This window comes from Oryzias latipes, chromosome 15 (assembly GCF_053564925.1).
Source record: "Oryzias latipes strain Hd-rR chromosome 15, Olatipes_Hd-rR_3.1".
Taxonomy (NCBI): Eukaryota; Metazoa; Chordata; class Actinopteri; order Beloniformes; family Adrianichthyidae; genus Oryzias; species Oryzias latipes.
The window spans coordinates 14428540-14442509 of NC_136251.1; the positions used below are offsets into that span (position 1 = coordinate 14428540).

Genomic DNA, 13970 nt, shown 5'->3' on the forward strand with positions numbered 1-13970 from the left:
AGAGTCCAAACCAGCATCTGCCCCTTTTTCCTTTTTTTATTGTGGGGGGTTCAGTCTATGATTTGTCTGACCCTCATGTGTTTGTGCGCCTCAGGTCTTGTGGCACCTCGACATCTTCCGCCGCAGTGTGCGCCAGCTGACGACTCACAGGTGTATGGGGGACTCTTGCATTTTCTGCGCTCTGAAGGTGAGCACTGTCCTGTCTCACCGGAGGAGGCCCCGCCCCCTTTTCCCCTCATTGCATCTTTCTCTTCCTCCTCAGAGCATCTTCACCCAGTTTCAGTACAGCAGTGAGAAGGTGCTGCCATCTGACGCACTGCGCAGCGCTCTCGCTAAAACTTTCCAGGGCGAGCAGAGGTTTCAGCTCGGCATCATGGATGACGCCGCCGAGTGCTTCGTAAGAGCTGGTCACTGAAACCCGTCAGACTGCGACGCTCCAGTCGGCCGCACTGAGCTGTCTTGTGCGTTTCCGCAGGAGAACATCCTGATGAGGATCCACTTCCACATCGCCGACGAGAGCAGGGAAGACGTCTGCACAGCCTCACGCTGCATTCCCCACCAGAAGTTCGCCATGACGCTGTTTGAACAGGTGAGGCGGATGCTGCAGCTCAGGTGAGCTGAATCTGAGAGGAAACACCTCAGATGTACAATTGTGGAGCGAAAACAGAGTAGAGATTTATGCTTTGAGCTTAGTCTTAGAGCTGTCTCAGACTCAAGCCTCAGCGGGAAGCGGGACATTTGTCTCTGTACTCTGCTTCTCATGTCACTGAACCGTGTAGATCTGAAACAATCACAGACAGGCACACAGTTGCGTGATGTTGGAGTGCTGATGCTTCTCTGTCTTTCTGTGTCAGTGTGTGTGCAGCAACTGTGGGGCGTCTTCAGACCCTCTGCCTTTTATCCAAATGGTGCACTACATCTCCACCACCTCCTTGTGGTAAGTCCACCCGTCTATCCTGACAGTCTCTGAAAACTGAGGCCACCCTCCCATTGTGTTTAAAGCAGTGTTGTCTCCTGTTTCCATAGTAACCAGGCACTGAAGATGTTGGAGTCACAGAAAAAGCCGACCCCCAGCATGTTCGGGCAGCTCCTGCAGAACGCCAGCATGGGGGACCTGCGCAGCTGTCCGGTAAGTCTTCCTCCTGTCCAGGTGAAGAGTTGCCTGCACTGTGGTCCTCTGACGCCCCTCTCCCCTCAGAGCCGGTGTGGTCAGCAGCTGCGCATGGCTCGGGTCCTCCTCAACAGCCCCGAGATCGTCACCATTGGCCTGGTGTGGGACTCGGAGAACTCGGACCTGGCGGAGGACGTCATCCACGCACTGGGGACCTGCCTACGCCTTGGAGACGTGAGCTCTGAACAATTACAACCTGACCGGCATGGGGGCGGGGTGAGCCGCCTCACGCCCCCCCATCTCTGCAGCTTTTTTACAGGGTGACGGAGGAAAAGGCCCAGCGGGCGGAGCTCTACCTGGTGGGCATGGTCTGCTACTACGGGAAGCATTACTCCACCTTCTTCTTCCAGACCAAGATCCGCAGATGGATGTACTTTGACGACGCTCACGTCAAAGAGGTGTGCCCCCTTCCTTTACACAATCTTCATCCCCCCCCTGTAGATTTAATTGACCTAGGATACTTTCACTCAACCAGAATATTTACACATCAACTTGTTTTTAACGGATCAGAAGCCTGATATTCTCCCCATTATGTCATGATTCCTGGAATAAAATGTTTGTTTGGAGGATTTCCCTCCATTGTTTAGGAGCAGATGGACGGAGGGGCGTGGTTAAAAAGCACTCCCATTGCTGCTGCCAGCGACTTTGCTCACTCTGCACACTTCTTTCTCTCCGTTAAACAAACAACATCATTTTTCCTTTCAGGGGTGGGGGGTGGGGGGTCAGTACCCTCCTCGTTAGGTTGTCCTGTCTGATCCCGGCTAAGCTACTCGTTTGGAAGTTTCAAGAGGGTTTCGAATATCAAACAGGAGTCCACCAAAAAGAAAAAATGAAACGGGAATGGGAGATTTCTACCCATTATTTTCTATGTAAAATATAAACGGAGATCAGAGGTTTTTCTGCTTCATCTTGTTCTTATTAACTGTTCATGATGTTATTAAAAGAACAAAGCATTTCCTATTAACGGCAAAATTACTAAATATCTGCTTATTTCAAACACATAAAAAAACATTGTAAAATTATTTTTGAAAGTCACTTTACACAGATTTTATAAAGTTGGATAAAAATGAGGGAAGCATGTACAAATATTTCTAATGTCATTATTTCCTTGAGGATCATGTGAGTGACCTCTTTCTTTGGCCCCTCCCCCAGGGGGAGGAGTTTAAACATGTCTTAAACATGGAGTGTGAGATCCACAGATGAGTAGATTTGCAGGAATATGGACTTTGTTCTGGTCTGTTGTGCTGAAGTCAATGCCACCCCCCCCCCCCCCCCCCTCATGCCATGTCTCTGACCATAAACTGTGGGTGTTAATGAAGGGTTAAGATTACCCAGACGGGGTTACCTGAAGAAGAAATGTATCTGTTTGAGATTTATATTTTGCCAATATTACGATAAAGTTCTTGGGTCATTTCTGCCAACTTTGATTTTGCAGTGATTTCCATTTCTGTTTATGAAAGAGACCAGAACCAGGATTGCAGTGGTTCTGTTTTGGATGATGTGACCTGTTAATGTTGTCCTGCTTTAGATTGGACCCAAGTGGAAAGACGTAGTGTTGCGCTGCATCAAGGGCCACTACCAGCCCCTGCTGCTGCTGTACGCTGACCCCCGAGGGACACCGGTATCTGTGCAGGACCTGCCTTCACACTTTGACTCACAGCAGGTGGACCGGTCCAGCAATGACAGCGAGGACTCGGGTAAACCCACAATGCAGTTCAGCTGGAGTTTTATCTTTGGCGGGCTTGTTTCTGATGAGTCTATGGTTCTTCTGCAGGACGCGAGCCTTCCATCTCCAGTGACACTCGAACTGACTCATCTACAGAGAGCTACTTCTGCCAACTTCCCCACCACAAGTCCTTGACCAGTCGCCTCTCATCAGACTCGCAGGGAACTGTCATCTGCACGGAGCAGGCTGGCGAGCCCTCCAACTCCTCCCACTGCAGCTTGGATACTTTAGGTGCCTATTTGACGGGATAGATAGGAAGCTCAATGACATGATGCCCAACAGATGGTGCTGGACATTCAGTACCATCCATGTTGGTGCCGATACTCTCAAAGGCCTGACACTAAGCACCATTATGTAGAACCGGATAGACCAAAATAATGTTTGATGCCAGAGTATTAAAACGTCTTCTTTTATTCATACCTGAATGATTTTACTCCCCCCCCCCTTCTGCTGACCAAAACCCCTTCTCCAGCAGAAACATCTGCATATTTGATGCTAAATGTTGGGCGGAGTCTCATCCGAGCATGAATGACCAATCACTCTGGATTCTGCCTTCTGTCTTCGATTAATCTGCACTCAATGGCTTTCACTCTTTTATTCATTAAATATCATTTTGTCATTGCCATCATATCATCTGCCCTGTCAGGTGACACTTCCTGCCTTACAGCCAATCACATGCTGCCGTTCCTTCTCTATTGACTTGTTGACATCATGTTCCTTGGTTGTCATTGCTAAGGCCACGGGTCAGACAGTGGGGACCATCAATCTCTAAGGAAAGGGGGCGAGTCCAGTAGGAGGGGGTCCGCGCTTCCCTTGAGGTCAAAACTTGACAAGGAAGCTGGTTACCACAGCGAGGGTAGGCGGGGCTTCAGAGGGTCTTTGGGTTGTTTTTTCTTCAAGCAACATAAACCTGTTAACTTTTTTAAGGCACATACAGAAGTTCTAAATGTTTCTCATTTTTGACATTTTTTACTCTTAGGAGAGACCTTGAAGGAGCAGCAGGTCGCCCGCCCCCCACCCAAGCTGTCGTCGTCCTCCTCTTCATCCAGTCGCCTGCAGGACTTGAAGGGAACCATGAGGAACATCATCCATAGCCGACAGCCCCCCTCCTACTCTCTGCCAGGGGCCGTGTTATCTCCTGAAGCTGGCTCTTCCAGCCTCCCTCCTCCCCTAAAGGCCCCTCTGAGTGCCCCCTGCTCAGGTAAACTGCAGGATTGGGAGGCCGACAGCACGAGTAGTGAGTCAAAGAGCAGCTCCTCTGGCGGAGGGGGTTGGCCGCGGCCAGCATGGAGGCCACGGAGGGAGGTGCTCAACATCGACAACATCTTCACACGCGAGAGGCGCCGTCAGGCAGGGTACACCCCCCTCGACGGCGGGGAGCCGGCCTCTGAGGGAGCAGATGTTTTTACAGCCCAGCAGGAGATGCCTTCTGGCAGGTCAACCTCCACCCGGAAGCTGCCCACTACTCCCAGGGTGCTTGATGGAGGAGAGAGGGGCACAGATCCTCCTTCTCGCCTAATACAGAGGATGGAGAGCGGATACGAGAGCAGCGATAGGAACAGCAGCAGCCCTGTCAGCTTGGATCTGAATTTGGCAGACAGGTGAGCCCCTGGCAGTCACATGATGTTCACTAGCCAATCAGGTTCTTGCTTCTGTAATTCAATAATAGTTTTTAAGAACTAATGCTCTGCTTCGAGCACAGATGAGAACAGTTTCCTGTCTTCATCATCTTTACCTGCAGAGGAGCATTGTGTTACCATGACAGCAAGCAGACTGCTGTCTGTCACAGGAAGCACTGCCACCTTTAGGTCAACCTAAAATCATTGAAGCAAAAAGTTCAGTTTCTGATGTTTCTGCAGCTGGGGGATGATGATGGGTTTGGTAACGATAACGGAATTGATGAACTGTTAGTGGCCTGTTGAACTGTTAAATGTGGCATTATGTACTGTTTTCATGTTTGAAGTTTGACCAAAGCTGACTTTTACAGACAACATTAAACACCTCTAAGTTCTAAAAACTGTTTCCTCCTCAGAGAGTATGTTACAAAGAAGACTTCCTCCTCCTCTTCCTCTGGCCCTTCGTGGAGGAACATCCGATCGAAGAGCAGTGGATCTTTGCAGCAGGACTTTGGTATGAGGAAGATATGAAAAACTGCCAGATAATTCAAAAACAGGGTTCCCGCGGGGTCTTAAAAAGTCTTGACACGATTTATAGTCGATTTTGGTTCATTTTAAATAAGTCAATTGGATTCGATTCACTTGTTTAGCCAAAACTTCAACCATTGTTTTGTTTTTTGTTTTTAGCTCCACCTCATTAATTTCACCACATGAACCTGAAAAATATAGCATTATATATAAATGTATAATATAGTAGCCTACCTATATAGTGTTTAGACAGGTTGCTCATTGTTCACTAGGACAGTGGAAAGCAGTTCATCTCCAGGACATAACTTGCACTTAACTGAAATAGTTTTGCCTTTGTTTTCAACAATTGTAAATCATGCCAAATGTTCCTACAAATTCATCACGTCTCTTTCCTCTTCCTCTTACTTTGACCAATCTCCTACTTTGCATTTTTTTAGTGTCCGTTTTGTTTCATGTAACAATGTCAGAGCAACTGTATGCATACTTTTTTTGATGAATCACTTATGGTTTCTCTGCACCAAAACGTTAGTAATGAAGTAATGAGAGTTTCTGTAGTCTAGTAATTGTAATTTATTACGTTACTCTGTTACTGACAAGTAATTGTTCTGGAATTCGAGGATTTTTTTTCCTTCCTCCATAGGGCTGGGAATTAGGCATAGAAATTGCTCTTAATTTTTTTAATGTAACTTAAAGAAGCGTGTAGGAACCCTGCTAACATTTCAGTTAAACATTGTTTTAAAATCCTTGTTGAAATTCAGATTCAGTGTTTCCTGTTGAATTGGATTTTCAAGCTGAGGCTGCTCAGTGGTTAGTGCTCTCGCCCAACAGTAGCTGGATTGGCTCCACCTACCCTGGACCTCGACAGGGATTCAGTGGGTTCTGACAATGGATGGATGGATTTTAAAATATGTTGGTCCATCAAAAAAACGAAACTGTTTTTCTGTGTGGACGCAGTGCCCCCTGCAGGCCGCAGCGAGCTGGACGAGCTGCAGGAGGAGGTGCTGCGGAGAGCCTTAGAACAGGAGCAGCAGCGGCAGCTGGAGAAAGAGAGAGAGGCGGCGCTCGGCTTCAACCCCAGACCCAGCAAATTTCTGGACCTGGACCAGCTTCAGATCCAGGGTACTTGTACTCAACAATGTTTGTAGACAACGGCAAACCTAAAGTTTACAGCAAAGTTATCCCTTTCTATAAATTAACAGAAAAAGTAAATTTATTTTAAAATATTCAATAAAACTTCATCATTCCTGTCAGCGTTGCACAGACCTCACACTCCGTATAGAAACAGGATCTGTATGAAGCGCGCGTGAGTGAACGTGCAGCCTTTGTCGCATGAAGTGTGGGATCAGCTGACAACAGTTGACAACAGATCAGTTAACAGGAGCACAAAACACAAAAGAAAGTACTTTCTGTAACACAACTTTATGCTTGATTTTGTGTGTTTGTGAGCAGGGAAAAACGACAGTCTAGAGCGCTGCATTACAGATGCTGAGCTTTTGTTGGATCAGTCCCTACGTCTGGAGCAGGCGAGTGAAGTCGCCGCAGCTCTCTCAGCTGTCAACGAAGCCGTCTGTAAGCTCCTCCCACTCATCAGATGCACTCAGTAACCTGCTGAACAGGCACACAACCTTCATAAAATCTTCCTTCTTGCCCTATTTGAACTGAAAGAAAAACATTTTTCCCCTTAAAGGGTCTATAATGGAAAATCAACTTTTTTAAGCCTGTAAGTGTATTATAATTTTAATTCCTCGTGAAAAATTACCACAAACTGGTATTTTGATCCATTCATGCATTTCTGAGTATTCCTCTAAAAACCTGCACTATTAGCACCAGCCCCTCCTCCAGGCTAACACACACACACAAACACTTTCTCCACAGAGCTAGCGGTGATCGGCAAAACTCTTAAAAAGCAATTCGGACACCATGCTCACTGCTTTTTTTTTTTTTAAATATGATATGACCTCATCAATTTCACTAAGTTAAAATTGTATTGATATGAGCGTTTTGTGACGATTATTTATGAGTCCACTGTCTTTCTGAAGATAAAACGTTGATGATTTATTAAAAAAATACATTTAAATACATTTTTTTTGGCAAAAATGGTTCCGATGCAATGCGATCTATATTCGCCGATCTTGTGAGCATCCATGCACACTAGTTTTTCATGGAAACTTCTGGGAAATTTCTATGGCATTCAATTTTGGAATTGTAGTTTTGGGCAGCACTACAAAATGGTGAACGCATTATATTGTGTGTCTATATGTAGAGGTGAGGGTGGGAATTCTGACATAGCTGTTGTCCAGTGACGTGCAGTCAGGAGAGGCAGGTGAGGCACAGCCTCACCTGTCATTATGGGAAGAAAAGAGAACAAATAAATTCAATTATTATATTTAATCAGTAAGTTGTGCTTTGCGGTCATTTTCCATTTAAATGTACCATTTTTGGGTGTTTTTTCTTTTCAAAATCGCTGAATTTCCGCATTTGCCGTTCAGATACTAAGTGACGTGCGATGAGGCACCAGCCCGCTGAGCCTCACCTTGGATTGCGCAATACCTATGCAGTCAGACGGTACTGCTGTCTCTCTGTATGTCGGTTCAATCACTTGTACTATATGAGCTGAGTTTAAATAATTTAGCAGATGTATATGATGCACAGTGCTTGTTTTTATAAATAACTGTATGTGAGGGACGTGTTTCTTGTGCTGAGCGCTAAACGACGGCGAAAAAGCCGCTGGGTGAGGCCAGCAGTTCTCGTGCCTCATGTTGCAGTTCTCGTGCCTCATGTTAGGGGGCGCCGGTGAGCCCTGAGATTATGACGCTAAAAAATACTAGAAGAAGTGATAGGAAGCGGCAACTCATTTTCTTCAGAAGGAGCGGCGTATGGACTTTATTTACAACTAAAGGTAAGACGATAATAACGTTTGTGCTTTTTTCTATGCTGCAGTTTGTATATGAAAAAAAACATGTTGAAATTATATTTTAAACAAAACGTTAACTGTTGTCAATCAAATGGTGAATAAGCTACTCAGTTATTTATACTCATGGTTCATATGTTTGTAAATCTGACTGATGACGTCAGTGCCTCACCAGCCATTAACCTCACCGCACGTCACTGCTGTTGTCTGAAATACAGACACAATGCTGAGGCCGGCTCTATGATGACGTCATGAAATGAGCGGCACCCACAAGAAGTGAAAGCCTGTGCCTCAGAGATTGAGTCTCCTTACCTTTGGGTAGCAAAATGTGCAGAAAAAATAACTCACATTTCATAAAAAATTCATTCTTTAGTTAAAATATTATCATATACATGAATATAGTTTGCCCCAGAAAGGCTTAAGAATAGCATGATATAGTCCATTTAAATAAAAATGATAATCTAAATAAATACAGTATGTTTTTTGATATTTAGAAGAATAAATTGCATGAGCCAAATGGTTAGTTTATTAATGCCATGACCCTGATGAATCTGAATAAAATAGTCTTTAAAAAGATGATGGAAACCCCCAAGGCTAATGTTATCATATATTGATAACATTTTATGTTTTTGGTGTTTACATGCTTCTACAGGTTTTTCTACATTATTTAATGAAAAGGGCGCAGTCTAGTGGATCATAAACTCTGACATATTATTTAAATGAGTCTGAATTTATCACTTTACTATTCTATAATAGCCATAAAATATATTTCAAATATTCTCCTCCACAAGCTTAGCAAGCCTCTAAATAGAGTTTGACACTAAAGTTAGCTGACAATGTGATTAACAGAAAAAATGACTAAAATTGTGTGAAGGTCATTTTAAAGAAAAATTAAAACCCAGTAGTGTCACAAGTTGGATTTTTTAGCAATTTGCAGCCATTCTGCATTTCTATTTAAGTTGAATATGATCTTAAAAGAAAACTTTTTCTAGTTTTGTTTTTGTATTGTGTTATTTTTATAGTATTATTTCCTCATTTCTCATCAATTCGGAGTAAATGTTTGAAAAAACCTTCATGGAATCATAACTTCTTTTGCATCATTTTTCTTATATTATTTCTCTTTTTTTTCCCTTTTTATTATTTTCTTTTTGTCACAACTATTCGCTTCAGCTAAGCTGCAGCCTGCAATGGCTGAGGGGGGAGCTAGTAGTCACAGCCGCTTGCAGCGTTGCATGAGGCGAGCCCGCGGCCTGCAGCAGCGCCTGCAGCTGCAGATGGAAGTAAAGGCAGGAGAGCAGCCTGCAGAGCAGCAAGAGGAGGAGCAGCAGCTCCAGGAACAGCCCAGGTACCAACTAAGAGTCCAGGAGCTGATGTTGCAGCTGCTGTTTCTAAAATGTCACCGGTCTGTCGTGTCGGTCTGAAACCCAGACACTTGGTGCTTTAAGTTTAGATAGAGGATAAGTGGATCTAAGTTCACCAGGGTTCCTGGAGGGTCATTAAAGTATACAGATCTACAATTAACACATCATAAAGTCAACAAAAGTCAGCATCTTTGTTCTTTCTGGTCCAGCAGCAAAAAGTGTGAACCAGTTATTAGGAACTTTAATGTCCTAAATGCTTTGTTTTTATATTTAACTCCTCTCAATCTTGCTGCAGAATAATAAGTCTTTCCAACTTAACCCTTGTGCTATCCTAGGCACTTTAACATTGGGAGTTGGGTCATCTAGACCCACTAGACAGTGCGTTAAACCATACATGCACTCTCGTGAACCCAGCACCTCCATGTTATTCTGTTGGACTCCACATTCTCACATAAATCTTAAAAGAACTCCACTAAAAGATTTGTCATTTCAACCGGACACACTGTTTTTAATTGATAGTAACTAAGAACTTTCATTACTGGTAATAAAATCATAGTTTTATTTCACTAACTGACTAATTAGTCTTGCCCAAAAATATATTAGAAATACTTTAAAGAAATAAAATGATATATTTAATTGGTCAATATAATTTTGAACATAAATGTTGCTTTGATTTCGAGGTATGGATTTTCCTTTTTTTTTTTTTAAACCCAAGCATACTTTTTCCTTAGTTTATTTGTCTGCATGTCTGAAACTGAAAATAAGTCAGCATTTGTCCAGCAGTGTGCGGTGTAATCATAAGAAAGTAATGGTCTTGTAATTAGGATGTTAAATCTGATGCCGCAAACATACATGAGTAAATTAATGTCTTTCACATTAGAAAAGGTCACAGTGCTGGTGAAGCAGTACTCAAAAAATGCTATCACAAAAGTGCGTAACATGCGTTATTAAGTTCCTTAAAATGGAAAAAAAAATGATAGTAGGTTTTCTAATTCAACATTTCAATCATATACACCCATCACCATCTGTGGCCCTTAACTGAGCCCCCCTCCTTTCTTTCCATAGTGAAAAGCCTATCCCGCTCAGAGTTCTTCTGACTGACCACTCACCTGCCACTCAGGCTCAGCAGGCCCCGCCTCCTTCCACCTGCATTGTTAAGCCCCTCCCTTCCCAGTCAAGCATGGTGTCTGATTCCACCCCCAGTGCTTCAGCAGCTGAAACTTCACCGGCGGAGACCAGGAAGCACAAACCCCACTGCCTCCGATTAGGGAAACCCCTACACATCTCCAGGTCCCTCCCCACTCTGTGTCTGGACCCCTCCACTGAGGACTTGGCCCCTCCTCCTTTATCTGAAGAGGCAGAATATTCTCCCACATTGACCGAAGCACTTCCTGATTCCACTCCTGGGAAAGCTTCACTCCCTGATGGCTCTCACAGTTCTCGGTCTTCATCACCTGCTAGCACCACCCACAGGAGTCATCTGTTCTACGAGGAGGGTCCACATCAGAGTACACACCCAAAGAAATCGACTACAACCTCAAGTCCCACTTCAGGATTAGCTCCTCCCACTCACCCAGTCAGAAACTGGTCTTGTCTAAAACTTGACCAGTGTGAAGTTGAAGATTTTCCAAATCATTCATTTGGTTCAGATGCTTTCTCTGGCTCAGCCCCCATCACTCAGCCTGCCTCCTCACCCCCCAGCAGGTACTACAGAGCCCCCCTGCCTGTAGAGCGATGGGCAGAGAATGTCAATAGGTACTACGGTTCCCAGAATCCAGTGGGAGGAGGTGGAGAGGCAGCAGAGTGTGGTGAGGAGCTATCAGAGTTGGAGATGCTGTACCAGGCCAGTCTGCAGGCTCCCAGCATGCACCGGGACTGCCGCCGCATCAGTCCACAGCCAGGGAGCAGCAGACCTGGTAAGAGGAGGTTGAAATCATGCTAGAATGACTCGTAACCTCTAACGTCCTTCAGACACTCAAAGGTTCAGCTGATGTTTGTTGAGTGGAAGTCCTTCTTCCTAACTGCAGGTGTGAGGAGTATGCCCCCCAGCAATGGACGGTCCAAAACCCCGACGGCTGAAATAGAAAGATTCGCTTACAGGAGCCAGGCCTCACCTGTGCAAAAGGTGAGACAAAGGTTCACCTGAAAATTCTGAACACAGATTTTTCTGGTCATCATCTGACTCCTTGTTGCTGAGCCGGTTTAGCTCGTGATGGTTTACGGCGCCTTCCGTCCGTGTAACCAGGGTTCGACTCCGGGCTGCTCCCTGTTCCCTTCTCTACTTCTGTGCCGGTACCAAGCCCGGTTGCTTTGAGAAGGTTGTGTCAGGAAGGGCATCCGGCGTAAAACATTGCCAAGTTTACCATGCGACTCGTTCGCTGTGGCAACCCTTGATGGGAAAAAGCCGAAAGACAAACAACAACATCTGACTCCTTGTTGCTCTGCAGCCCCCTGCTGGTGAAGACCTGGGCTACAGCGCAGAGAATCTGCGGCGCCTCGCCCGCAGTCTGAGTGGATCCGTCTCCAGGCCTGGGCCGCAGAACCCCTCACATTGCTATGTGAGTGACACATGTACACACAAAGCTGCCCCCCAGCACGGAGACTGTACCTACTGGTGTCTCACTTCCTTTTCCTCATGAGCAACGACCGTGTTTGGAAGACCGTTAAATGTTCCACCTGAGTTTGTGTGTTTCTGTGAATTGTTAGTGTTCTGATGAACTTCATTGTTGTTTCGCTTCATCTTTTTTTTCTTCTTCATCTTCTTCCTCCTCATTATCACCCTGAAGACACCCTCCCTGCCCAGACCCCCCCTTACACACTCAAACTCCTCCTTCCTACCCCGTCAGCCCCACCCCTCCTCCCGGCACCTTCCATCCTCCCACTCCTTCACAGCAGATCACCTGCCTCACTCCCTCCAACACCACGGCACCCAAGCACCTGCACTCCCCCCACAGCACCCCCAGCCATTGACATCACGGCCCCCTTTCTCTCAGGAACTCTCAGGTAATTTGTGACCTCCCCCACCCCCATCATATTTGTGTTGTTTGGTCCCAGAAATGTTCTGCTCCCAGAAACAAGGTTCTGATTTGGAGCCATTTTGTTTGGGTTTCTGATCACTGATCATCTTCTTCCCCCCTCCCTGCAGGTCGCTTCCAGCAGGTTTTGGTTTTGCCTGACCGATATCAGGCCCTTCCAACTCAAAACCTTCACGCTGTTCCGATGAATTACGGGACCCTTCCTCGGGCTCCTCATCGCTACACCCTACAGTCTTCTACCTCCTCCCTCCCTAGAACCAGATCTGCTGTCCCCCCAGCACCACAGAGTGTCTACGCCACCCTGGCCCGCCCCCGTCGACCTAACACCTTCTCCTCCAACAGTCTTCAGCGCCAGTCATCACTTCCTGGTTCTGTTTGTGGAGATTCTGGCTCCACCCCCAGCAGTGTGAGACTGTCAGCTAATGGCCCCGCCCAGCCGCGCCGCCTTGACGTCCCCCCCGAGAGTGACTGGCGTCAGCACCAGCCTTACCAAAGAATCCCCAGAGGCCCCCCCAAAGCCCCCCAGCTTTGCACACTTTGCCGCTCACTTCCTGCGGAGGCTCCACACCCCCACTGCCCACCCTGCGGCGCATATTTGGCACGTTTGCATTTCACGAGAAGGTAAAGAGTGCAAATGACATTACCCTCAGGCCCCGCCCTCTCATAGCTGTCCTGCTGACCTGCAGGCTGCTCTGGCCCAGTTTATGACATCTGTGGTCTGTTTAGAGCACAAGCATTTCATTGGTCAGTGATGTAATAAAGCTGTGTTAACAGTTCTATATTTCCTAGAAATATTTATCGTTTTTATGGCTGAAGCAAACCAGCTTCTCTGGTTCCTCAGTTCCACAGTAAATGTGCCAAAAACAGAAGAAAATAGCTGTGGTGCTGAACGTTAAAGGGCATATTCCAGATGGTGGAAACCTGAAAGGTTATTTGACCTGGACTCCTCTCTGGCTCAGAAACTTCAGAGCTCTTTGGCTGAAAGAAGTGTTCACTGCCCTTGGAAGAATGGTTGGCGTTACCTGATTGAGAAGTGTTCGAGCCCCGTACAGCAACTGCTTTCACTGACCGCAGACTTTTGACCGCCCTGGATTTTCAGGCTCCCTGCTCCTTTTTTACCCTAGTTTCTCCAAGAACCTCCACTTTCATTATGTCATAATCGGCAGAAACACCTCCGCTCTTTCTCATTACACTGTGTCAAAAGGTTGACGTAGCGCTCCGCCCTATCTGGTTTTCGGGAGGAAATGGTGCAGCAAAGACTGAAAATGTTTCTGATCATTTCTCATTTAGCTTCTTCAGGTTTCTTTAAAGTTTAGGGTTATTTCCGATGCTTATTTTTCTACATTGTAGATTAAAGGTTAATAAACAGTTTCCCATGTTTTTACTGGAGCATTTTTTTTATATTTATTACTCTGGCATCTTCTGACCACGTTCCTCGAGATCTGCACTTGTTGCTTCTCGTGATCTGTCTCAGGTGTGCTCAATCAGGACGTGGACACACCTGAGTCAGAATAATCAGCTGCAATGAAGGAAGGGACGCAGGGTGGAGGATCTCAAGGACCAGGACTGTGCCGCCCTACAAAGTGCATTTCAAAGTGCATTTCTCCACCCACAGCAGTTGT

At 45.9% G+C, this 13970-nt stretch overlaps 1 protein-coding gene across 9 annotated transcripts in view; it reads left to right on the plus strand.

Moving 5' to 3' along the window:
* Window positions 1–13728, plus strand: part of usp54a (ubiquitin specific peptidase 54a) — a 35192-nt gene extending 21464 nt beyond the window's left edge. For 3 of the 9 annotated variants that reach the window (XM_004077241.5, XM_011484205.4, XM_011484206.4), the window contains exons 3-22: window positions 95–187; window positions 263–397; window positions 476–589; window positions 855–937; window positions 1027–1129; window positions 1199–1345; window positions 1420–1569; window positions 2700–2868; window positions 2946–3128; window positions 3634–3753; window positions 3877–4498; window positions 4930–5027; window positions 5996–6160; window positions 6491–6610; window positions 9123–9297; window positions 10379–11229; window positions 11341–11438; window positions 11761–11871; window positions 12100–12316; window positions 12459–13728. In XM_004077241.5, the coding sequence (XP_004077289.2) occupies window positions 95–187; window positions 263–397; window positions 476–589; window positions 855–937; window positions 1027–1129; window positions 1199–1345; window positions 1420–1569; window positions 2700–2868; window positions 2946–3128; window positions 3634–3753; window positions 3877–4498; window positions 4930–5027; window positions 5996–6160; window positions 6491–6610; window positions 9123–9297; window positions 10379–11229; window positions 11341–11438; window positions 11761–11871; window positions 12100–12316; window positions 12459–12973 (4269 nt within the window). In that variant the 3' untranslated portion in view covers window positions 12974–13728. The remainder of the gene's footprint in view (window positions 1–94; window positions 188–262; window positions 398–475; window positions 590–854; window positions 938–1026; window positions 1130–1198; window positions 1346–1419; window positions 1570–2699; window positions 2869–2945; window positions 3129–3633; window positions 3754–3876; window positions 4499–4929; window positions 5028–5995; window positions 6161–6490; window positions 6611–9122; window positions 9298–10378; window positions 11230–11340; window positions 11439–11760; window positions 11872–12099; window positions 12317–12458) is intronic. The other 6 variants (XR_013647692.1, XR_013647694.1, XM_078931452.1 and 3 more) reach the window with 4 other exon arrangements.
* The last annotated feature ends 242 nt before the right edge of the window (window positions 13729–13970 follow it).